The 27,336-nt window shown below is 40.7% G+C and overlaps 1 protein-coding gene across 1 annotated transcript in view; it reads left to right on the forward strand.

The window, feature by feature from the left end:
- Nucleotides 1-27,336, forward strand: part of LOC107663618 (zinc finger homeobox protein 4-like) — an 84,034-nt gene that overhangs the window by 46,309 nt on the left and 10,389 nt on the right. The window contains exons 4-5 of the mRNA XM_016453850.1: nt 1,381-1,612; nt 23,277-23,393. Coding sequence (XP_016309336.1) covers nt 1,381-1,612; nt 23,277-23,393 — 349 coding nt within the window. The remainder of the gene's footprint in view (nt 1-1,380; nt 1,613-23,276; nt 23,394-27,336) is intronic.

A 27,336-nucleotide genomic window follows, 5' to 3' on the forward strand; every position in this document is an offset into this window, starting at 1 on the left:
AAAACAGAATGGTTTGATTTTAGCTTTGTGAATGAGACGCAAATGTCCCTCTCTGACAGCAGGTGGCGCTTATGGAACAGCAGGTATTTAAAGACTGCTGCCCCTTTAAGACCGAATGCACGGATCCAATAATGGTGCACTTGAGATTTCTTTCTCAACTGTTTACGTTCACTTAAGACATAACTGACGGTGTTTACGAGAATACTTGCCGAGACAGTTATTTTGAGATAATTTTGTGTGTATGTGTTCATTCAGATGCAAAGATACGCGAAAGAGGAATCAATTCTGGCTCTTTGTGCGGGCTTTGAATGAGTGCGCGCAGCTCCGAATGTGCGTGAACGGTTTAAAACACTTGAATGTTTAAATCGGTAAGACTTAGAAACACATGCAAACGATCAACTACCATCCGTTTTACCCCTACAAGCTAGTGAACAACGCAAATCAAGGAAGGAATTTTATATCATTGTTCAAGATAGCCCATTGGGCAGGGCGGTGATACATTTTGGTAGCTGGACTGGAAAACACGATAGCCCCGGGACGTCGGGCTAGCGATTTTGCGAGCCCTCTGAGTAACAGGGGTCTTTGTGTCAGTGGAGAAGAGAGAGAGGGGCCACGCGGGGGTTTAGCTTCCACTCTCATCTGCTAATGCACCACAGGCCTTTGATACGCCTCTCTATACACACACAATGCAGCATGTGAATATTTAGACTACATAAACCTGAATTTGTGTGTGTGTGTCAGTATTAAATTAAACTGTTTCACAGTCCTCCATAGGCCTTCATGAGCAGGATGGAAGCTGAGGTGCCTCTCTCTTACCGAATGAAGCCGCAGACCTGTGGTAGTTTTATAGCCAGGGCCTGGTAGATTTGTTTTCTTATCTTTATCGCTGCACAGATAGTAAATTACCACCACCAGATCCCATCTTCTTTCATCCCCTTATCCCTTTCTAAAGTTGCACAGTCCAGACTTAAAGTTAAGCTGGACTTTTTGTCGTGGTAAATTACTCGTATGTCCTGGATTACGCGATGCCAGGCGGAGACACGTTGGCTCGTCTCTCCCTCTGCACCTCGCTCGCTCTCCCTCATCTGTCTTTCCTCATCGGGCAGCCCCTCTAAAGCACTCAGCTTTGACAATCTCTCTTTGTTATCAGTATTTATGTTTGGGACAAAGCTGGAAGGAATGCATTTCATGTCAGGAGATTATTACGGGGGAAAGGAAGTATCTGTTTCATGTAGGTGCTGTCTCAGCCCATGAAACAAACGACGGCTGTAATTTCATGTGAAGTGTATAGCCCCTAATGACTTTTTCCCCTTCTCTCTTTCTCTCTCTCTCTCTTTCCCTCTCTTTCCATCTGTGCTCGCACCTCCTCCCCTCCTGCAGCACTTGCAAAAACAAGAGAGTGCATGTAACTTGGAGTCCTGCTACTACTACTGCGCGTTGTGTGACTACTCCAGCCGAGCCAAGCTGAACCTGCTGCAGCACCTCCGGTCGGTCAATCACCAGCAGAGCGAAGGCCTCCGCAAGTTGCAGCTGCACCAGCAGGGCCTTCCTCCTGACGAAGACAACCTTGCTGATATTTTCTTCGTCAAGGACTGCCCTCCGATCGAATCGGGTGAGTGCACCATTTAGCCCACTCCCATGCCGCATACCTCCTCCCTCAAACCCAAACCTGGAGCACCTCGTCTCCCAATGTAAAACATGCCAGCTGCCTAATCTCCCTAAAATGAACATGTTGTTCCCATTACGGACCGTCTTTTTATATCAGTACCACACTCAGCCCTGTATGCAGTGACATCTTTAGCAGGCATGCAGAAGGTTATGAAACTCTACCTTGGGAGGATCTCACAGTGAAATTCTTCCCCCTGGAGTGATCTTTAATTTCCTTTCTCATGACCAAAGCAATTTGGCTTTCATTTAAAAGTTTTGGAGCTGCCAGAAGCTAATAAGTGTAACAGGACTGTAAAACATTCAGAGACGCACACCAAAAAAAAAAAAAGATTAATAGTTTTATTTGAGAGCGATCTGTAATTTAAAACATAAGAGCGAGTTAGGGTCCATTGTATAATAATGCCCACGTTAATGCCGCACAACCAAATGAACGCTTAACTTGTTTTTGCTTTGCCTGACCTGGCCGAGGGAAACGACTAACACGTTTTCAATGGCATTCCAAAGCTGAATTAATCTCTGTTCCCCAAAGTGTCCTGTTTATATATGAACTCCAGAACCAGATGGGATTAAACGGAGAACCATATGTGAAACTTCGGCTCCAAAACTACCCATATTGGAAATAAACGAGTGTGTTTTACATTTGGCATTAATTATATCTGGTTCAAAGGTGCTTCGGAGTCTGGGTACACCAAAGGACTAGTTAGATAAATCATTATTTTGCTTTTAGAAAGACAACTTACCTCTGTTGCACACACACACAGACACACACACACCCAGATAGCCTCACTTTTCTAACCTTCTGTCTTTGCATGTGAATATATTGATGTTACCATTATTTGTGCTTAAAGTACCAGAAAAAAAAAAAGACAATTGTATCCCACAGACTGCTTTATTTTCGGACAGTAGCTAGTAAACACTGTATCATGTGTATTTCATTACAGCATATTCAAATTCAAAGGTTATTCCCAAGTCTCACCTTTCCCTCATAGTGTTTCCAGCTATAGCTCATGGCTTTTATATTTACCCCAGTCCTTCAGAACGGCGCTAATGTGTATAAACTAACAGACTCATTCAGAATTTATGCTTGCCGTTTAATGACTGTAGTTTTTTTTTTCACTTGTACGAACGTCAGACCAAGGACACGAGGTGGGCGGACTGCAGACAGAGTACATTACGGAAAAGATAAGCCAGTTGTCGTTGTTTTTTGGTGCTGTAGGCGGACTCTAGAGCAGCTAATGTTTTGATTATACACAACTACACTTGGTTCAGTTAAAGAGTAACTAGCTTTAATAGGTTCGAGCCTCAAGCGCAGCGTGTAGGGAGAGTTAGAGGGTGCCGTTGAACTTTTTTTTACAGCTCCAGATCTTAGTAGGAGAGAGATAGTAGAGAAGTAGTTTAACCCCATAATCGTAATGTTTGAAGTGCTTTCAAACAGGCCCAACACAGGTGAGGTTAAGGGAAATGGATCGCTGGCACCAGATAAATCGCAACTTATTTTTGTTAATTGTTCCAACTGGCAAGTGTAAGCGGTAAATAAATAAATAAAAAGTTATCCAAATGCCAGCACAGGAGGGAGGGGAAGATTAATTGGCAGGGCTTGGGGGAGTCTGCCCTCTCCGTGACACAGTGCCCACTGCGTTCTCAGGACTGGGCCGGGTGCCTGTGTGTATGTGATGGTAATAATTTGTGTCTTTGCTCCAGAGAAAAGGTCCTGGAGTAAGCAACATTTCAGCCCTTGCTGAATTACAGCTCTATGTTAAAGGGGGCCGGTAGGTTTTCGTGGGTATAACTCCTTAGTTTAGCATTTTCTGGTCATTAGTCATTTTCATGAAGAGAGATTTATTTATTTAACTGCTGACCTGTATCTTTCTTTTAAAAGCAGCTCCGTGGAAACTCGCCAAATAATTATAAAACCATTTGGGAATAAAGGTTAGAATGCCATTGACTTCATGTACATGTGAATGGATTTCGTTAAACAATTTTGATGCCATTTTTAAGACGTAATTAAGGGGAGATTTTGTGGTGCTTAAGGTGGTTAAATAAAGGAGAAATGCATTAGTGCCAAAAGCCACACTCAGCAAACTACAGCCATGCTGTATCACAAGGGCCATATATCCCACATGTTTATTATTTAATTAGACTACAAAAGCATGCCGAAAAGGGTTTGTGCTGCAAAAATTTGCCAGCGTTGTTTTTGTTGATAAACGCAAAGCATTAAAACATGGCCTTGCACACAGTTTAGACTTGTGTTGCGTACATCAGGGAGACAAGTCGATGTATATTCCAGTTTTAGCAGCACGATTGCTGCGGTGCGTGATAATGAATACGACCTCTACAGGCCCAATGTGCTAAATTAGCCGAACGAGACCAAGTATGGCAGATCTCTCACAGTGCACTAACAGTAATATACCCTCCTAAAGAGACTATATGAGCCCATCCTCCCTGAGAATCAGACTGCCAAGTCTCCCAGGGCGACTGTAATTCCCTGCGCTCGGGACCCAGAAGGCTCATCATTTACACAAGGTAAACATCATGAAGCTGAGAATTTGGAAAGGCAGTGGAGTTGTGTGGTTAAGCATGTTTTTGAAGTGGTGCCCCTCATTTGTAAATCACAGTGATCTGAGCCGCGCCGTATATGTGGCCCCTGCAAACTCATATTTTACACAGATGTGCGATACGTAAGAATGTAAAAAACGCGACAGGGTTTTGTTTAATGATATTTACATAGATTATTTCCATTCTGGAATAACTACAGCTTGGAATTTTCTGATAAAGCCAAATCGATAGCTTAAATAAGGCTATTTGTATTAATATTTTATCTATTGTATGACTCTCTATTGTGTTATATTGCGTGATATTTCTATATAAATATTTAACACATTCATATTTGTGATAAAAAGGTTAAATAACAGCAACATTGTCTTTGTGTGTGTGTGTGTGTGTGTGTGTGTGTGTGTTCGCTTGCATTTTAGTCCTTAAAGAAAGATAAAAGAACAAAGCACTATAATTGTGTGCGTGTGGAGTGGGACCTATTTCTCTGCCTTGTAGCTTGGCCTGTAAAACGCCTGATGGGCTTGTTGATGCATAAAGGGCTTTTTGCATCCTTGGGTTGCTTCTCCATTTTGTCGTGGCTCTCGGAGAGGAGATGGGATCTTATGGAGGTAATTTATTTCTGAGAGTCCCCCGCCACACTTACCCCCCTCCTTCCATGTGTATTAAAACTAGGCAAGAAGAGGAGACCTTTGTCTGGCAGGGGCTTAAACAAAAGGCCTAGCTGACTTTGGAGATGAACACGTCTTTAAATGCTGCTGCCGGATGGGAGCTGAGAGAGCCCCGCATGTCCCACTCTTTTGTTTCTTCTGAGTGATAATGCTTCAGGAGGTTTGCAACCAGGGCCAAATTACCACCAATGCAGTGAGAACCATTTTCATGACAGCTGTAGGCCAACAATATGCACTAATGGACATGCTCTCTGTTTCTTTCTGGTATAGATTGGCGTAAAAAAAGAAGAAAGAAAGACGCGTTTAGTTTTAGCCTGACGCAAGCGTGTATATGAAGAGGACTGCGTGCTTTGTTCGGTTACACTCTGAATGCTATCCTCAAAGCTGCTCTTTGTTTTCCCTGTGGTCGTATTCTCATCTGCCTGCATTTCAGCGCCATGACAAGATATTTTAACGGTTTAGGTTGTTTTTTTTTTCTACTTGGAGGGCACACAAGCAATTATAACAGTTACTTTTCGAGATCACATCCCTAGACAGTGTTTCCAGGGTTTGTGGCCATAATTTGTAGCCATAATTTGTAGCCATTACATAAACTGAAATGGGAAAGCAGTGAAGTGAAAGATATGACATACAGCCAAATCGGTCTCATCATTCTGTTGGCCATGGGTGATGTACTAATGCAAGGCCATCCATTTTCCCTTTGATTCCTTACACAAAGCAGGAGGCGCAGAGGTGGCCACATTCCACTGTGATTAGACGAAGACGGGCCAGGCTGCAGGATCACAAGCCTGCTGTGTTTTTTCACTCTCCTGCTATCGTACCTGAGGAAAGTTTTATAAAAACAAAAATCCCCAGAATGATAGGACGACAGTAGGTCAGTGAGATTATCAGTCATGTTTTACAGTTTTTGCTGTAAAAGTCATTTATACAGTAAGCAGTGCCATCGCAATGATTGCAATGGAACACTTTTTCACAGAAAATAGGCCATCCCTCATGAAACACGATCTTCACCAAGAGAGGCTTTTTGTTGATGGACATAAATTGTCTCAGGAGATCCATAGCCCGACCCCGATTTTATATTGCTGTATCATTAAATGGAGACAATACTCGATGCTCAAATCTTTTTTTTCATGTCATAATAAGTCAGTTATGCGTATGTGTGTTAATATTTTTGCAAAGAGCAGTGATTTTACCAGAAATGCTCAAAACCATTTTTCAGATGACAGGCACTCAAGATTGAGTCATTTCTGAATAATTCCGTCCAATGCTATCATAATTATTCTGCGGTTTCTGCGTGCAGAAAGTCCAAAATTATTTTCGAAAATAGCCAGTTAGTGCTTTTGAAAAGACATGTTTTAGGACCAGCGTCCCCGGTTGTTTTTCTTTCAACAAGATCCTCCTTCAGAAAGGAGTGATTCAAAAGCTAAATTGTTACCTCATGTTTTCACAGGCTGTTGTGGCCACTGACAGTTAAAATGAGCAGAAATTGCAATGATTATTCGCATTAACATACCTGACTTTAAACAATTACGCTTATTTAAAGTCAGAGGGATGTGTTCTTTGCATACTAATGTATTATTTCACACCATAAGGATTTTTTATTTACTTCATTAGTGTGACAGGTAGTAAACATCCAGGAATGTGATACCTTTAGAAAAGCATGACAGTTTCGATTTTCATATGCTTGAAAAAGTAGGTCCTCTTTTGTTCATGCCGAACAATGCTAATAAGCCCCGCATAGTGAGCAAGCGACTAAAGGGGCCATGTTTTAACAAATGTACAGTACACATAGCCGCTAAAGGTGTTAGCTGACAGCCTACAGAGACTTGATCTGGTCTTAATTCAAACAGGGAGAGGAAAATTGCTCTGCGGCTTCCTCATTGTGTGGTGACTCCACTGACACTAACCATAGGAGATAGTACAATGCTCTCTGTCACAGGGCATTAAGGGAAACAAGCCATTGTCAAAGCTTGGAGGACGTCACAAAGACAGGCAGCATAGAGCTCTGATAAAGCAGCAATTAACTAATTGCCTCAAGCAGTACAACAGCAGACTAGTGTTATTATTAATGTGTGATAATACGGATGGATCTCTCACACACAGATACTTCCACTGGGTTACACTTGTGATGAGACTGCAATAGTGTGACGTGTGTGGCTGCGCATCCAACACCCTTGTCATTAGCTATCATCTCCGAGAGAGCGCTGGGCCCTGAATCCCTTCACTTCTGATTAGACGGCAGGCCATTGATGACTGAGGCGTCCAGGTGTCAGGGTAAAGTTAGTGACCCCGTCCTCCCCACTGCATCTTGCCTGCAAGTAATTAGTCCTGACTCCAACCATCAGCCCTCTCTTTCTCTTTCTCTCTCTCTCTCCTCCCTCTCCATCTCTTGCTGTCTCTCTGACCTTGCATGCTTTCTCTTATTCATTCATTTGAGATAAATTTGTTTGAGGGATGGGTGTAAAAAAAATACAGTATACTCTTTAATTTTGTCTAAAGTCGGTAAGATTTTTTGATAAGTGCATTTAAAATACAGTAAAATCAGTGATATTTTTAAATGTTTGTACAATTTAAAAACAGCTTTCTATTATAATATATTTTAAAATGTAATTTATTCAAGTGATGGTAATGCTGAATTTTTAGCAGCCATTACTCCAGTCTTCAGTGTCACACATTGAAGTCATTCTTATATGCTGATTTGGTACTGATAAAATGTAGCAATGTTGAAAACTGTTGCATAGCTTAATATTTTTGTTGAAGCAGTGATATATTTTTGTCAGGATTCTTTGATCAATCAAACATTTTAATAGAACAGCATTTGTTTTAAATGCAAATCTTTTGTAGCATTATGAAAAAATAAATCTTACTGACCACAAACTTTTGAATAGTATTATATATAATAATAATGAACGTGTGGACTTAATGAATAATACAGCATTTATTTTTGGTTAATGTTATTTTTAGAATTCATCAATAATTTTCTTTAGACCTTTTCTGATATAAATTCACTATACAATATTAATTTCATTAAAAAAAAAAATTATAATGACTGTATAATGAACAAACATTTATTAACCCTGAACATGTTTTATTTTTAAATGAACCTAGATTAATAAATGCTGTAAATAATGTTGTTCATTTTTAGGTCATGGTACCTAATGCATTATCTAATGTGCATATATATACTTACACTCACTGTTTTATTAACAGATTCATTTTCAGTCTCTTGGGTTCAGCGTAGATGGTGCATTGGTCTGTTTATCATCTTCTCTCTCTCCTCTGCTCCCTGTCTCTTTCTCTGATAGAGACTGCTTTCCTTGTTTCCCCCTCTCCTTTTCCCCATCCACCTCATCCATCACAACAAAGTATGGAATTGATAGCCGGTATTGATTATACATAGCAGTGCCTAATCGTGGCTAACCATAGGAAGCTTTGCAGATTTAGCCAGCATCGGCCAGGGCCAGTGATAATGCAGCTGGGAATTTAGACTTAATGCTGTCATCATGTTCTCTTACAGCGACTGACCACCGCATGTTAGACAGAGTCCCCTCTGGACCAAGGAAATGACTTAAGGACAACATGAAATGCCGTTCGCAATGCATTTAACTCCTGTAATGTGACACATTCCCTGAACATTCAGGAGGGAAATATCGTGAGTTATGGATGGAGTTAGGCTATGATGTTAGTGGTTATTGGTGATATTCTTGGTTAATATTATTTTTGTTTCTTCCTTCATAGCTTTGAATACATTGGCAGGAAAAGAAAAGGTGAAGAAACTATTTTTTTCTAAAGAACACAATGAATTATGTGAAATATTGTTTATTAAGAATGCAAATAGGCTGTTTTTTCACGTTGTCTTGAATGTTATTTCTTAATATGTTCACAGCAACACAACAGGAATATTCAAACACGTCCATTTCAATCCAATTGCATAAATGCAAACGCTCACATTAGACTGCTTTTTCCCATCTTTTTTTCCTCATGTCTGCTTCCTGCACTGATGAGTAACTCTATTTAATAGGCTGCCATTATGCAGGCAGATTGGGAAGTTGACTGGGAAGTGCTCCTAGCTATTGCTGCATTTGAACCCTGTTAATATATGCAAATTAAAAGGAGTCGGGCCTCGGGATTGGTCCTATTTTAAATAAAACGTGAATCTGATCAAGGCAATCTGCAGATGGGGTGTTATCAGAGGGAGCCGAAGCAGCGGTTCATGATTCTTCGCCTGTATCTCTCTCTTCCATCATACTGCACTGCATTAAAGAGACATGATTCATCAAGCACAGGCACTAGTATTTTATGAAATTTCACTCTCTAGGGCAAAGGCTTTTTCCCTTAATCAGAAGACAGTGGGCTTGCTTAAGTAGAGTGCTCCACTCTGAGGTCATGCCGGATTTTCATTTAATTTGTTTGTGTGAAGTGGGGCATCCAGGGCAGGTGTGTATGAGCGTGTGTGTTCCCCATTATGTTTTACGGTGTACAAACTTTATGCACGTACCTGTCAACAAACGTATCAACGGTGGAGTTTACTTTTAAGTAGGAGGAGCAGCTATTATTTCTGATGGGAATTTAATGCCGTACATACTCTTAGGAGACTCGCAGAAGCGACAATAGGTAGCGTTAAGTATTGTCATTGAGAAGGCCTGTTGATTGTTCATTGACTGTGTCTAGGTGTGCCGGAGTGCTTCTGTGGCATTTGCATAATACATGGGACAAAAAACCCTGATGATTTCGAGCTCATTTATAGCTCTTCAGCCCTCACAATTACAACCAAGGATACCTGAAACAAGCATCCCCTCCAGGGCTCGACCATCTCTTTTGTGTGTAAGCATAGGGGTTAAAACGGCAGAAAAATGTGGGTATTTTTCTTTCATTAGCCGCTGCTAAGGAATATCTTCTACCTTGGACACCTTCTCACAAACCAATTAACTCGGTCTGAATAATTCATCATTCAGGGGTGACTGTGGTCCAAAAAGGAACAAACTGATAATAAGATCCAGATCCCAGTATACATGGCGAAGTAGGACAACACCTTTAGTATGCATGAAGGATCTGTGCCACAGAAGGTCATTTTCATCTCTTTCTCTCTGTCTCATTGTCACATGCTTGTATTTCTGATAATGCCACATACCGTACACACTGATTCTCCCCGCTATAATACACCTCATGCCTCTGTCAGCTCGCTTTCCCATGACCTGCTTGGCACAATACAGTTACTTCATCAGGGCTTCCTCTCCACCGCCGCTGCTTACAGCTACAGATCCGCTCTTAGAATCTCACCATTCTTCCCAGAAACTATTCGCTTATGACTTAATTAGTCCTAATTTTGAATGAACAAGGAGTCAGGTGATCGGGCGAGAAAGGAGATGGAGGGATGAGAAAATGGGTGGATTGATGTGGCGTGAGACTGTCTGACATTCCTTTGTGAAAGGATCATCTAACAGCTGAAGCTCGTAATCCAGCCCTGTTGATAGAAAGACATCTCTCGGACCCACTGGCCATGTTCGAGAAGCAAACTGCCCGAAAGGCCCCATGAAATGGCTCAGCGACATCCTTTAATAAGGTATTTCCTATTGAAACAGGAAGTTTGCGTGGCACATATGGTATTGAATAACTCCATTTATTTATTTATTTTACACAGTTTAAAAAAATAGCCAATAACATGTTTACATCACAGGCCTGAACTATGATTTGCTAGTTGGTTTCAGGTTTTTTTGTTAGTTTTCGGTTAGCAAGCGAACAGCTTAGCCTGCTACCTTTAGAATAGCACAAAATGGCTAAAGCAGGCTACTTTTGGTTAGCTATAACAATTTATTATGATAAGTTATTATAATAAAGCATTGAGGAGGATAAGATTTTCCATGACATAGGAACATAAATATTTCGGTCTGTTTTCCTTGAAGAGTTTGGAATCAGTATTTTTGGAATCTTTTTTCATGAGGTCTTTAAAAGACTCTGACCATGTTCCTCATTTCCTCCATGTTTCATTCTTCCTCCTCTCCTCTTGCCCCACCCTTCTGGAAAAGCCATTAAGGAGTTGTCTCAAGCTGGTCAGATCATGGCCAGGAAGAGGGGAAATATTCCATCTAAGCAGCACACTGTCTTCAACTGCTGCAATTAAGAGTGTCAGCAAGCGGCCACGGTCCTGTCTGACTATGAGGGGCGGGGGGTCGTCAGGCCTGTGTGACCGAACACACACACGGCTGGAAGCGAGCAACCCTGCCCTCCCCGATACGACACCACCGCTCTGTTTGATAAAGGAAAACAGACGATTTGTGCAGAAACTCCAGTGAGTGCAGAGCCAATGAGACACTCTTGTGGGTCAAGTGCTGCATTTGCATTTTGATGGGATGTTATCGAGTAATTAATGCACTAGTCAGAATGTATTACCCTAGGAGTGAATTGAAAGGTTCATTACCAAATCGCCCTCACTCCAGGAATAGGTACTTCTCCAGGCGTTTGCCTCTGACATGTTGTTCTTCTCTCCCTCTCTCTCTGTCTCATTGTGGCAGGCTGTAGAGGTGAACAGTGGCTCTTAATAAGGGCATTCACTTTGGAGAGCGCTTGTCATAGTTAATGTACACATCAGGGCCTTGCCTCCTTGTCAGTTTAATTGCTTCTGGAGGTTCTTAACAGGCCAATCTTCATCAGCCCAGGCCATGTTATGAATAACACGGGCATCGGAGGAATTCATGCTTAATAAAAGGGACCCAATTTATAAAAATAGAGTGCATTGTTTACAAAGCACACACCGAGAACTGTCCACTTCACAATTTTCTATTAGAGAAAGATGAAAATGGGCTGGGTATTGCCAGCTATGTCATGATACAAATATATCATTATATAAAAATATTAAATATTAGTATTATTAATAATACTATAATTATAATAATTATAATGTTTAGATATTAAATATTCTTAAATATTATAGAATTCTAGGAGTTATAGAAATATCTATATAGAAATATAGAATGTCATGGCAATAACTGATAAATAGCCAATATTAAAATTCATTGCTATTTTGTCTAAATATATTAAAAATTAAATAATTAACATAAATATTTAAAAGTGCATTTAGGCAATACAAAATATAAAAATATTTATAGTTTTAATTTAACAGATTTTAAATTATTAAAATAATAAAATATTAGTGTTTTATGGAAATCTAAATCTAAAATATGGGTAATGAGCATGCACAATTAAATATCCAACATCAGCCTATACAAAAAATTTTTAAATAAATAAAAAACATTAACTGATATACTGTGCATCCCCAATATATACTATGATTCCAATCTTAATGTATAATGCATAATGTATATGTACTACAGCAGAGCTTGTGATAAAGCTCAAAGTACATTGCAACTGAATATACAGTGGTGTGAAAAAGTGTTGGCCCCCTTCCTGATTTCTTTTTTTTTTGCATGTCTGTCACACTTTAATGTTTCAGATCATCAAACAAATTTAAATATAAATCAGGAAGGGGGCCAACACTTTTTCACACCACTGTATTTTACAGCCAGGTGTATACTACCACCTAGTGTGTATTACAACCGAATGTATACCATTAATATAGTATATAATACACCTCTAATTTCTCTCTAGCCTTACTTATTTGGCCCCCTCTCGCTCTGCTGCCAAAACCAGCAACGTACAGAGGGAAATTTGAGTGTGCTATGAGATTAAAGGCTGAAATCAGGGCCTTGTGAGCAATCATCATTTCCCAAGAACATTCTTTCATCTTCCATTCTTCCACCCTAATGCTAACGTTTTCATGTCACAACATTGTTGTTGCTTTTATCATCCTATAATAACTCTCCTGCAAAAAACGAGAGGGAGATTGGAAGAAAAAGAGGCTAAGAGAGGCCTGTTCTTTCTCTGCCATCACTGTAAATTTACACAAGGCCCTTTTGCTGTCACTGGAGCAGTTCCTCTTATATTAGCGGTCTTGTCTTTGGCCTGGGCCTAAACCCAGATATATTCCACCAAGACATTTATAACCATTTTTCTGTTTTCCATAATGAAATCAAGCATTGTTTACTGCCTCACATGTTATTTTGAGCCTAATAGCCTCAGCGGGTGCGAGTGTGGTGTCTCTGATTTGTGCGTTGGGGACAAAATGGCGATCTGGTAGGCTCGCAAATCCCTGTCTTCCATCATCCAGCTTGTCCGTCAGCAGGGCATCAACAGCACCAAACTGCAACCCATCTTCCGGCCCATCAGCAGGTCTCACACGCCAGTAAATTCGAGCCTTTTGTTCCCACTTGGGCTGATAGGAATGAGGAGGTAGACCACGGAAAAGCAGAGCAATTTTCTGCTATTTAAGCTTGGAGAGATGGCGCTCCTTGGGAAGCGTGTGTGTGTGTGTGTGTGTGTTGAGGCTTTTGTAGAGAAATGGAGTTTGTATGGAGTCACTGGATGAGATTTTTTAGATTTAGGCATGCGTGGAATTGGGGATGAGATAATCGCGGATGTTAAATTGAAACCTGTCGGTTAACAATGCCGTCCTTTACCCAACACCACATACGCGCAACTCTTAAACCAGTCTGCCTTTTTGTTTATTTGTGATTCTCGATGAAAAGCGCTTTGTAAACTCTACAAAACCAAAATTTCCCAAAACCATTTTAGACTTGTGAGAATGCAGAATGGTGGCTGGAATAGAGAGTTTATCTGCGTTCCCAATTCTCAATATATGCAAACTGTACTAGGTTACTGCACACTATATAGTCTTTGCAAGACCATAACATTGAGAGACACTGATAGAAACTGATGTTTAATTTCCTCAAAAACAATTATTACCTAATTACCTAAAAATGAGAGAAAAAGACATATGCAGTGCGTCTTCCCTGTAGATATGTCAACAAAGCCGCTAAGAGAGGCCCTTATGAAGTATGTCATGTTGTATTATTTTAATTACTGTTTGTCAGTGTAATTTTTTTTTCTTTTACCCCAGGTTATAAAATGTTATATGGGTGCTCATTATTAATCTAATTTATTTGCTCATCAAGCAAGCCATGTGATGACCGACTTTCTGCCTCAATTGATAATTGCAAACAGTAGCCTCCTTTTAAAGGTATAATCACCCATCTCTTCTAATTAGGGGAAGAATGTGCACTAGATACAAAGGGCTCTGTGATGATGCAGCCCCTAGCAAGCGATAACTCCCATGCCTCGCCGCAGCCTGATCTGGGATCGGCTTTTGGAGGCAGTATCTGACATTAGATTAAGGGAGGTTATTTGTGGAGGGGGAGTTACTCAGGTTACATTCCTTTAAGGGAAGTGGCTGGCCGGCTGGCACCCTATCTTCATTTCACAGGCTGGTAAAGTGAGCAAGACCCTCTCGTTTTATTCAACGGGGCAGGCTGATCGAAGCTCGGCTCGATAGCACTAAACCAAGTCATGCTCTGAAGATTTGTCTTACAAAACCTTGAAAACTGCTCTGAACATCCATACATTGATTTTTGTTGGCGGGGATCTCCGGGGCTTTCATGTAGAGGCAGGATCCATGCAGGGATGAGGAGAGGGCTTCCCCCTCACCAGAGTGTGCCGGCAGAGCGGGGGGGATTCCGTTTCAATAACCCGGCCGAAGGAATTAAAAACACACAGGGCTACTAGAGCCACAGCACTCTGATATGCTGAGGCCTGCTAAACACACACATTTCAACAGCCCCTATGTGTACTTTCATATCTAAAAATTGTATATACAGTGCAACTATTGTAGAAAGCTTGCAAGATTTTAGAGAAGAAGAGAAACAAAAACCGAACTGTGCTGTATACCTGTTTTTATACAAATGCAAGGCCACTCTTCTACTTCCTGTTAACATCTAAGCAGATCTGTTCCCTAAGGAAGTCTGTTTATACCTCAGAGTAAAAATATGTCTTAATGATTGTGACTTGATATCTCACAATGTAAATGTCTCGCAAAATGGCTTTATATCTTGCGATTTATATCTCTCAATCAGACTTAATACCCTAGCAATTTGAATTTATAGCTAACAAATGGACATCTCTCAATCTGGCTTAATATCTCACAATTTGTGTTTATATATTGACTATATCTCACAGCTGTCACTTTATGTCTCACAATATGTCTCAATATTTCACAGTTGTGACTTTTACATGATAATTGTGAATTTGTATCTCACAATTTCACTGTATATTTATTTATATATTTATATTTATTGCGGATATTATTTGTTATTTTAAACTTTTTACCTCACAATTACCTGTACATGTTTTTTTTTCCTTCTCTGAGGTGGAAACCGGCTTCCATAATTTCCTTCACTCTCCCTTGTTCTCTCTTTCTTTTTGTCTCTTTCTCCCTCTCCTTCAGTATTAATTCCTGTGCCTTTGATGTGATAAGGAAGTGTTAAATCAATGTGAGGTCTAATTACATATCTTGGGACTGGCTGGTTGTAAGGCATTGTTCACACTGTTAGAAAGACGGGTGGCAGCGAGAGCGTGTGTAAGGGGAGGGCTCTACGTGTGTGTGTGTTTCTGGCTGGCAGCTGCCAGCATGTGTGCCACCTGCTATACATCTCTCCATTAGCATAATCACTCTCCTGCAAATGGCAATAATAGTGTCATGCACCTCTGTGTAATTGCTGCTGTCATAATATGTGCCTGAGGATTGTGTTTCCTGACTCGACATGGAGGGAAGCAAAGATCTCTGGTGCCACATTCACACTGAAGTGCCTTTGATCTGAGGCCCAGGAAGGACATCCCTCTTTTAGTCACTCGAAAGCACCTTATCAGATGCAAATCAGAGGCAACCATGTCTGCTTTTTGTTAATATCACGGAAGGCTATAAGTTTTGATCACAGGGATTATTAAAACTGTAAACATGCACATGTTGGATTGTGGGTGTCAAATTTAAACACATTTGTGCTCTATACATTACACTATACATGCTTGCTTGTACTTTTCCAAGCAAAACGAGGTATTAAAGAAGGCAGGAGATGAAAAGACCTTCTCTGAGAAATTTCAGTCTTGTCCGACACTGATGTTTTACATAATTAACCCACTCACATTTCCTTTTAAGGGACAGCTAAGGCAAGAAAATGAATAGCTAATGATCGCATAGGCCAGGGGCGGTGAAGTCCAAGCGTGAGTGACAGCCGCCGTAGTCATTGTGACGAGCTCAGACCCTAATTGGGCCGGAGCCTGTAGGAGAAGGAAAATGGAAGAATCTGGAAGGGAGGGACAGGGTGGTGAACTGCACAAACAGCAGACAAGCCAAACAGGAATTCTAATGGATTGCATGCTTGGCTTGCTGACACCTCATTGCACCTAACATTGCTATATTTTGCAAGGGTGGCAAAAATTCTGCATTTACTAAGATGACGCGCATGCATGTATTTTTCTCTCAGACAGGGTGCAGGTTGTGGTTAGCCACCCTATTGTTTGATGTATGGCGACGATATCGGGTGGTTGGCGTAAGCGCATGTTTGTGTAATAGAAATGGATTGAGATATCTTTTTAACGTTTAGTTTTTTTTTTTTTCATTATTCATATATCCTTTCCCTTTTTGACATTCCGACATTCAAGGACGCAGGCCTTCGTCTTGGATGGTGGATGATAAATTCTGAGTAATCCCTCCAATCGTTCAGAGCAGGAGGATAACACACTGCCTTTTTAAAGCATCTGTGTCTTAAACTGTCATTGATTAAATGTTAACTGATATACTCCAGCTGGCAGTCTTGTTAGAGCTTCCAGTAGCCAAGATAGACAGTTTAGAGTCCTGGCTAATCAATATTACAGATAAAGATTTCATCCATCAATGAGCTCCCAAAACAAAAGGTGTCTGTTACCTGATTAGGCTGGCCAGAAAGTCTCTCCCCCTCCGGACTGCCGACGCAGCATGAGGAGTTCCATTCGATCGGCTACAAACATGGAGCCCATGTAATTACAGCTCCAAACAGTTCCGCAGATAACATGTCTTTGTCTTAGCTCCGGATAAAGGTTCATCTCCCGTCTGTCTGTCCGGTGAGATGGGTCTGGGCTTTATATATTTATTTAAGTCCTCCGCTAAGGCCAGGGCCAGGGGCTGTTAGTGTGGAGCCTGGGAGGAAAGAGTTAGAACCTCCTGCATACCAATGCCAGCGCAAATGACTGAATCGATGGCAGAATGGCCACTGCTGTTTAAGAGTATCAATAACTGTTCCCTTATTTCCTCCTCAATGGCTAAGTGTTGTAGTTAAAAGTCCAACAGATGTCTTAATTGAAAGTTAATTTGAAATCAATGCAGAAAGTCATTTAAATATTGATCGCGCTCTTTTGACTCAAATTGTACGCGGACCGCCCCGGCACGGCATAATTCGCCCATCGTTCCTCTTTTTTTAAAACAACTTTGTTCAAATTCAATCAATAAACCACAATTAGTATGTTGTGAAACTGCCATTGACACTTCCTAAAGGCCTACAGGCAATTTCATTGTCTTTTCTGACACAGATACAGCGTGTCCTTAATTACAAAGTACGTTTATGCCATTTTAATTGTATTAGGTCATCGTAAAATCAAGCAGAAGATCTCTCCGATGCAAGAACACATGAAAAACATCATGTTTGAATGCCTTCCTGTCCTTTCATTACAGGTTCAAGGCCATTAAAGAGACTTATGGGCCCCTGAAAGCAGGGCATCTGCTGTACTTCTGATTTTCTCTGTATCAGACAAATGGAGGCAAGAACGACAGGCGCTGGAAGGGGAAAAAAATAGGGAGAGGGAGAGAGAACAGGGAACATTGTCAGAGGCCTCTGTCTATCAGGGTAATCTTATTTATTTAAAGCATATGTCTGCTGGTACTCCTTTGTCAGGGTCGATTAGGGGGCAGTGCAGCCCATATGACATTGTTCAGCAAGTAATGAAATGGACATTTTTTGCATGTTTTTATAGAGTTGGAAGGGAGCGCACAGACTCATTCATTTCCCTCGATGGATGCCATCTCCTAGCCATCGCCACAGATCGAGCTACACGGCTATTGTCAGCCCCGTTTCCATTCAGAAATTTGGCCTGAGATTTTGTCTAATTAGATGTGGCCACGGAGAACTTCATTTCTATCCTGTAGGAATTTGCCGAACGCTAGCATGGCCACTGTAACCCGTAAATGACCCCTGTTTTGATAACTTGCTTATGGAATTTGCTATTGTAGTCAGTTTTGGTACTTTCCAGTCCACGTTTTTCTCTCTGTCTTTTCTTTTCAAAGGATGTTGCAGCTCTCTGTGTATATTTGAAAAATCTGCATGTGTGCCAGACCGCCTTTTCAGTCATCTGTGTCTCCTCGCTATGCGGTCAGGGGTTTGGCTGAGGCTTTCTGGGTTTCCAGAGCAGACCTGCACAGGGGTGACAGATAGGTCTTATTTGTCTGATAGAGTTGAGCAAGAAAATAGATCTAGAGCTGGTTACTTCATTAGGTTCTCTCATTGATTGAACCTCCTGCTGAAGTGATGCTGCAGCCTCCTCTGATAACTGCTGGTAATAGAACAAAATGAATTCTTATCACAGAGATTGGAAAGGCCATTAACCCTGGCCTCCAGTGCTTTTCAGACGTCATAGACAGGAAGCCGTGCAGTGCACGGGAGGGAAAAAAAGCGCCATGCTCTGTCTGAGCCGAGGTCATGTTGGCGGCTGTGTGTGAAATTTCCAGCCCTTTTGGCTCCTGTGTAGATGAAACGGCTACCTGGGCAGATGTTTATAATCATGTCTTGAATAAATATTGGATGGAGAATGATAAAAAAGGAGAGAGAGAAAGGAGCAAGGAGGGAGGGGGAAGAACGAAACGAGGAAGAATCTTTTTATATTATTTTCAAATACTAAAGTAAGCCTCCTTTCTCCGGATGCCTCAGGTGATCTGAATGGCACAGACACAAAAAGCTTTTTTGTGTACGATGCAGGTGTTTGGGGTTTGTCTGTAGAAACCTTTGAAGATGCATTCTTTAAAAGATTTAATGCTAGTTATTTGGAACCATTAATATCCCTTATGTGGGCGAGTGCAGAAACAGAAGTCTGCAGAAATGAAGGGGGAAATTTGTGTTGGTGCAGCAAAAGCAGAAGCTTTAATCTTCATCATGTTTTTTCATTTGATGGAGGTGATTAATGGTTTTGAGTGCATCATACATCACAGAGGAGCTGGTAGCATAGGAAAACTTTCTTGGATGAAAGTAACTGACAGCAACAAAAGACGTTTTCTGATTGCTGATGCATAGGTGTACTGCAGTGGAAGTGTGCTTGCTTCAGAGAAAAGCCATTGATAGTGACCATATTAAGTAATGTTTTTTTTTGTTTTAGCAAGACAAGGAATAAAGATTTTAAAAACATTCTTAAGCATTTAGGCTAGTCAAAAATTCTATATGAAATATTCTTTGCATTATTAGCAAACAAGTGCTAAAGGACCACTGTTATACATGGTTTGGCATCTTGCTTGATGTTCTTACAAGTGGGCTGTATGCAGTGAAATTCAAGAAGAAATTCTAAAGGAATTAGGATTTTAAAAATTAATTACTATAAAAAGAGCATTATTCACCAATTATCGCAAAATCTTTAGGTTAATATACAATTTACTTGGGCGTCTCCACAGATCCCTGCAGCAGCTGAGTTTGTGTGAATGTGCAGAGCAGCTTTCTTGTGTCTCCCAGCAGCAGCAGCAGCGCCGTGAAGGGAAACGGGTCCGCTCTCTGCGTGGATGTTTAGTATTTTAGACATGGTACATTAACGGCATCTGGTTAAGATCTAAATGCTTGTTAAATACACTGAAATTTGGAAAAAGAAAGGAGCAAGAAAAAAGATTTGAGTAGGGGGGGGACGGTGGATCAACAAGTCAGTAAAGCTTATTATCCTGAAAGTATTACAACTGGCCCTTAACAAAGTAGTACAGGGTTTCGAGTTTCAAAGATTCCTTTAAAACGGAGTGGCTCAAATGAAAACCATGGGGGGAAAGAATGTGACATCATGAAAACCGTGGGCAGCTCAGAGCCAACCTGTGGTGTGCATGGAAATTAGTGTTCCTTACACCTCAACAAGACGAGACAGTCCAGAAATCATAATTACAACCAGATTGCTTTTTCACCAACATTAAGATCAGTAAAATTATAAGAAATGACAATCATACAAAGAACTATTATTATTATTATGAATAATAACAATAATAGTTCCGTTGTTTAAAATTAATAGTTATTATATTATGATTTAATTAAAAATAAAAAAAAATGAAAAATTATAAGTTTGCAAAAATGCAATCTGGTTGTAATTAGTTTTAAAAATTGTATTTAAAGTAATGCTAACATTTATTATAGCCTAGCTTCACTAAGCTCGTTATTCTTTGTTGAGAACCATAAAAAAGGCATGAGTCTTAAGGTGGAGGTGGGGGACACATTTTAACGAGCACAATCATTTTTGGGGGTATCCACGGTTGTGTACGGTGGGTGTCTGTTTTACTGGCCGGATAATGACCGGACTGAGGTGTTATAGTTCCCAAGAGGAGAGAGAGGGAGCAGCCTGCCCTCCACGTCCGTCATTACGCTCTCTCTATACCGGACAGGCCCGGCACTTTAATGAAAAGAAAGTGTCGGCCGCCATATTTATAAATTTCAATGGATTCCTTTTCTGTTTTTTTTTTTTGTAGGTATGGTAGTTGTGCAAAGGGAACCGGTGCATTTTGATGAGGCCAAAACACAGCATTGCTTTAATTGCGACACCTTCTTGACCCCAGTCTCCCTCCAGCGTGCCGATCATCCCACGTCAGAGCAGGTCTCGCGGGAGACTGGCGAACAGAGAGCCGTCGGAGATGTGTGGCTGATGTGTTTGCGGGTTTTGCTTGAAAGGGATGGTGGGGCAGTAAAAGTTGTCTATGGCTCTGCTGTTTGCGATTAAGTTTGATGGGCAGAAAGTCTGCCGAACCCCCCTTGTACCGCTCCAATGCTGCTGACACGCTGCCTCTGTAAAGCATTCAGATTACTCAAACTGTTGCCAGGGTCAGGCGCGGGGCAGACACCACTATGATGTATAGGAAAGCATGTCTGGGAGTTTCTCTCGCTCTTGAAATGCATACCAGAAAAACTGCAGAACACCCTGCTAAAAGACGAGGGAGAGTGAGAAGGACAGTGGAAGGAAAGAGAGAGAAAAAATGCCGTGTGATGAGACCCAGATCCCTTATTCCTTCTGTTACTACCTTCATAATTCGCCCTTTTCTTTTTCATGACACTCCATGTTTTATTAATGCATTCCACGATTGCCTTAAAAATTTGATGCCCCCTCGAGGTAGAGACACTCACTAGCACTTTGACACTTCATTTCCCAGCTAAGGGGACTGGGTCAGTAAATCTAGCCGACTGAAGAGAGCGCCTCACACTGAGGACGTGCGCTGCAGGAGGGAGGAGGAGAAGGGGTGAAAGAAGGGGAAGGTGCCACAGCCTGGCCCCTGTACCCTTAGGGTGTGACATTGTGCTGTGGTGTTTGTGTATGAGCGTGTGTGTGTGTGGGTGTTTGTGTGTCTCTTTTATTAACCGACCTGAAATCTGGTCCTGATCACAGACATCCAGCTGGTCTTAACCCCCATCTGCCTTCTGAGGCAAAACTCTCTCTCTCTCTCTCTCTCTGATTAGCCCTCTGTCCTGACACTGGCGTAAGCTCTGTCCAGAGCCCCTTTACCCCACAATACCGCTCTCCCCCACAACACTCACCCCCAGTCCTGCCTCGACTGCAAAAGAAAGTGAGGCACAGAGAATGAGAAACAATGTTATGTACATATTTTATGCAATCAAATGTATAACTATGAAGTGTAGCTTAGTGGTATGTTACATTTAAATTGTTTTTAATGACAGTATTTTTAATATTATTTTATTGACTTATAATTTTTTAATTAAACATCAAGATATTTGGGGTTAAATAAATATATGTCTAATTATTACAGTATTGGGGCTGTCAGTTGATTCAAATTGCAATCAAATTCATTATATGATTAGCTAATTAATTGTGTTTTCTAATTATATTTAATATTTTGTGGCAAACAGAAACATTAAATAGACAACAATAAGAGCAACAACAATTAGAAATCAATATATTGTTTGTTTCATGTCATTGATGCCTATAACTTGCCTACACTTTTCGAAGACATACATATATATATGACTTTGCAGAAATATGTATGTCCTCGAAAAGTGTAGGCAAGTTATAGGCATCAATGACATGAAACAAAAGCACAAACGCTGCAATTTATGCCATTTATTTTTGTAGAAATGTGGCATGTACATCTAAAGATACCCCCTAACTGTCTTACATACACACACATGCATACACACTCACAGACAGTGCCTTTGTTGCAGGATGTATTAGAGCACACCATCACCGCATGTGCACCAAAATAGCAATTTTTTGCAGCCGGCTGCCAGCAGTGACAGGAGATATTTCATCCTGTTGTCAGAATATTATTAATAAAACATCAGGACTAGAGTGCAGCACAATTTTTCCTTTCAATCACTCCCAGCATCTGCCATGAAAATTTCATGCTGTATATAATTTCCACTTAATGTATTGCACTTAAAACGTCTGTGCCAGCACCGTGTGGGGAGTTTTAAAGGGTTAATCATATCATGTATCTGCAGAGTTGGGGCCCCTCTGCTTACCAAACAATGACTTGAGTGATTGTATGCATATATACCGGTGACCTTTTTGCCTCCCCGTGGTCAATTTATATGGTTATTAAGGTTTTATAAAATGGATGAGCGCAGCACTTTGAACGCCATTTTCCCGCCTCATGTTGTCCTAATTTATTTAATTTCTCGTGGGGTCTTCCGAAATATGTTTATTTCTCCCCCTCGCTCTCGCTTTCTGTCTCTCTCTCTCTCTCTCTCTTTCTTTCTTCCCCCGTCATGTGCTGTGTGATGGAAGCTGCATGGGGTGGAGGGGGAAAGACAGGAGTGGTTATCTGGCATTACTCAGCCTGCTAAAAATTCATTAAAATGTGACATCAGCGCAGTGAGAGACAAATGCTCTCTGGATGAAAGGGAACAGTAGGCCTTTCAGGGATTAGAGGCGCACGGCCTCGACCTATCACCTAACAGCATAAACAGATTAATCCACTGGCAGTGCTGCAAAGATACACAGAATTATTAAACACGAGGGGGGGCGGGGGTGGTTGAGCCTACAGAAAAATTTCCATGTAATCTGCACAGTGCTAACAATCTGGAGAGGTGTGTGAAGAACATTCATATTTCAGAGTGTCCCGGGTTTAATGAAACCAGACGGACCCCCCTGCATCAGTGTCTTGTGGTATATTTTGTATATATATATAATATATATATATATACACGCACACACATACACGGCAGACAATTCAAAAGCAGTCGCCCTAACCTCTAGTGGGTAACCAAGTGCCCTTCCTGTGTTCAATTGTAGAAGAACCAGGTGAAGACAGTGAGGAATCCCCACGAGCCTCCTCATTGGCCGCGGCCGAGGACAAAGACTCGAGCAAGAGGGACGCCATGGAAGGCAACATAACAGAGAAGGACTCCAGTAAGACCTTTAGTTTTGGTCTTTTTTCCCCTGGTACCCTCCCCAGTGTCGCTTAGTACTAACACACTGCTCTTACCTGTTTTGCTCTTCTGTTCTCTTCCAATGGGGCTTTTCCTGCTAATAACAGCTGCATGTGTGGGTTGCATGTGAATGCTATCAGTAGCCTCCCGCTGACCTATTTTAATGATAGCCATCTGATGGCAGAGATGTGGATAAAGGCAAAGAATATTCCGCAGTGACCACCGAGATTATTTTTTTAATCAAATCAGTTTGTGCGCTTGTAATTTTTAAGCGCCTTTCATTAATCTTTGCTGTTCTTGCAATTTCTCTGATGACATACTAATTTTGTATAAGCATAGGATTAGATAGCGTTCAAGTGTGTAGTTTTGTAACCTTTTTTCCCTTCTTATTTAATTCAAGCAACGCACCACCTTTCAGAGCTCATTGTCCTCGATCTGCGGATCTGCGTACACGTCTGACTGGTAGCACATTAGCAAGGGCAACAATCCTTACAAAACAGCATTGTGTTGAGATCAGGAAACAGCCCCTGGAGCTAGCATCTGGCATCACTACCTAAGGCTCTGTTATATTTGATTTGCCAAATAAGGATTCATATGTGCGTTTTTATGTATGAGATGGAAATATATGGTCAAAATGAATATTACATTAGTCGTCTTTTCATGCACACAATACCTAGCAACATAATGTTGGGTTCAATGGAGCAGAGGAAATGCTGAAACAGGACAGAGCCTATTAGTTTAGCCAGTCATTTATCTTTTATCCATATAGCCATGACAGGCTTGTCTGAGGCAGCTCGTACTCAATGCATTTACATGACCTATTACATGCAGTGTCATTTAACGCTGCGGTCGAGATGCAGATTCTACTTAAACTAGTGTTCTTAAACCTTAATGTGAATATATGCATAATAGCTTTTGCATTGCGATAGTTTGTTTTCTTTTTTCAAGGCTGCAGTATTTAAATTGAAATTAGAAAATATCCGTCCCAAAATGGCTGTTTTTTTCTAATCCATTACTTTGAGGAGCAGTCAGAATGGGTTTTAGGGGTTGCTCTGTTGAACCCATATGTTAAATGTGTTTTTGGGCCAAAGGAATAAATCCCTAATGTGGGTTTGAATATAAAACACCAGACTCCTGCATATTAAAGATTATACTTCGAGATATTCACAATATTCATCTTCACATGCAGCATCTCTCAAAACAGCCCATTTTGTCATTTTAATCTAGTGTCATTGTGGATTAATTATAATCCAAATTGCATTTTCCATGCAAATGTCTTAGTCTGGATCAACTCCAGATTACTTTGTGCTCTGTTTAGATGTATCATGGAAGCATGTCAGTGTGTTGGCTTTAGGGTAGGGCTGCACGATTAATCGCATGCGATATTTAACGCGCATCTTATCAGTAAAGCCGATTCTGTAATCATGTCAATGCTCGTCAGTGAACAACGGCTCTGTGTAGTTAATGCTGCTCGATGTGAAAGCACGCAGGTGATAGAGATTTACCGCTGATTACAGAATCGGCTTTACTGATAAGATGCGCGTTAAATATCGCATGCGATTAATCGTGCAGCCCTACTTTAGGGTAAAAGGATAATTCAGCAAACACAAGCAAAGATGAAAATTAGCTGTCATTATTGCTAAGAACATTTTCTGCATACCTGCTGTAAATTAGCAGGGAAATTAAATATTGTTTTTAAATCAGCTCCTTATGAGATTTAAAATAATGCAGCTGATTTAAATAAAATGCAAGACAGATCAAATTCTGCATAGTTAGCATTAGCATTTGCATGTTTCCAGCTCTGAAATGAGCATTTATTCAATTTCTGCCTTTCCAGATATTTGATTAAAATAAATTAAAAGTATTTGCATATTTCATTGAAGCCCTACAGCTATTATTTCTGTTACTGACTTAATCAATTCAGAGAGTCCTGTAGGATTTGCCAAATATGACATTCGTCGGTTTACGCCTCTGAAGTGCGATGGCAAAGCTGATGGACTCAGATTATTTTTTGCGAGAGCACAGAGAAAGTGGGGCTGCACTGTGCAAGCTGAGAATTTAGAGTGTGGTATTCAAATGCTATCTGCTGAACTGTAGGTTACTCTAATGCGTAACCTTAACCTCTTGTCCTTGTAAATCACTAAAGTTCTCGGAGCGTCTCTGGGTCCTGCTTTATTTATTGCCCTGTCACCTCAGCCAGACTGGCTGGACTGAAGACCAGTAAATTGAATAGTAAATTTATGATGCCTTAATCAAGCAAGTCCTGTGTAATTGGCATTTGCAGGGGAAAGAAATTTTGAAATAAAATAGTTTGTCATATACAAGTGCACAGTACTATTTTGCAGAGCTTTCAAAGTGAGGCTGTGCTGTTTTTGTTAATATGAAATTTTAGTCGTGTTAGGTTTAGGGCTGTGTATCACCAGCAAAGTCACGATACGATACGTATCACGATACAGATGCCACGATACGATACGTATCACGATACACGTTGTAAAATTTTAAACAAATTAAGCGCGGTCCACTGCTGCACACGTGCCACAATATCGATACAGGGCCAGCTGTATCGATACTCGTATCGGCAAATCTCTGACGATACATCGTCGTATCGATATTTTGAACACAGCACTAGTTAGGTTGCACTTTGAGATATAAAATGGAGAAAATCAAACATTGAAAATTAACAGGACTAAAAATGGCCTCTCTCTTAGTGAGGAACATCAGATAGATAACATTAGCATGGTTTTTGTTGTTTTTTCTTTTCAGTTTGGTTGAATTATCAGAGGTGTTTAAAGAAGCCTTGCGTAGGTTGCATGATTGTAAAAATCCCATTGACAGTTGTAAATAAAGATGGGTGGCCAGTCTGCGGCTCTGGTCCCTGTAATGCAAACAACTTGACTGTCATAAATCACTGTTTGATTTATCTAATCAAGCAAGGTCCTGCTTCTCAAAGACATTTGTCATTCGGATGAGATGGGAGCTGTGGTGTCACAATTATTTTCTCTATTGCTTCAATGCACTGTGTTTCTGTAGACAAAGAAAAAGGCATTCTCATTTAGTGTGAGGTACAGACTACACAAAGAGTCTAGCCAGTCTTGACACAATATTACATGAACATAAAGACTATTGTGTGTAGATATGATAAAATACACACACGCACACACACACACACACACACACACATATATATATATATATATATATATATATATATATGCCATCTTTATAATTTTTTAATAGTTAATTTAACTGACAACTGAGCAAAGCCTTATGCACAGCAAAGGCATTTCATACTTTTTCTTTCCTCATTTTCTGTCCCTATTTCTTTTCTGACAGTCTAGTGTGTCCATCTGCAAAGGACTTTAAATGTGTTGATTTTAGGACTTTGTGAGTGTTGATTAAGAAAATAAATCATATAGATGGATCCTCATATAAAGCAGATTAGCCCCCAGACCATACATTTATATTCAATATGATGGCAATCAATGGAAGGGGCATTGCACTGTGAAATGTATTTGCACCCGCTTGTCCAGGAGTCGCCTCCTCACCCGGGAAATAATTTAGTTGCAGATTGACTGGAAGATGGCGAAAATTGAAAGTTAAAATTAGAAATCCTCGTAATAAACTGAGGGAGGAGAAAAAAGGTCAGATGATGCGGTACAGCAATGAGATTGGGGAGCCTCACAAATGAGGTTTTCTGTTTGTCATGAAATGCATGTGACATCTCCCCCCCCCACCACCCCTAAACGCAGCAGGGATATCAAGGCCAAGAGAGAAAAAAAGATTACCTAGCTATTTGAGACTGCAGACCATACTCTTGATACTCTTGGAAATTTGTATTGTGCCCTTGTGGTTTTTCTCCTTCTTGTGTCACTTTCTTTGGCAGGCTAATATGTCAGGCTCCTGATATGTAAGACCACAATAAA

The sequence above is a fragment of the Sinocyclocheilus anshuiensis genome, unplaced genomic scaffold, assembly GCF_001515605.1.
Source record: "Sinocyclocheilus anshuiensis isolate Anshui unplaced genomic scaffold, SAMN03320099.WGS_v1.1 scaffold928, whole genome shotgun sequence".
Lineage (NCBI taxonomy): Eukaryota > Metazoa > Chordata > Actinopteri > Cypriniformes > Cyprinidae > Sinocyclocheilus > Sinocyclocheilus anshuiensis.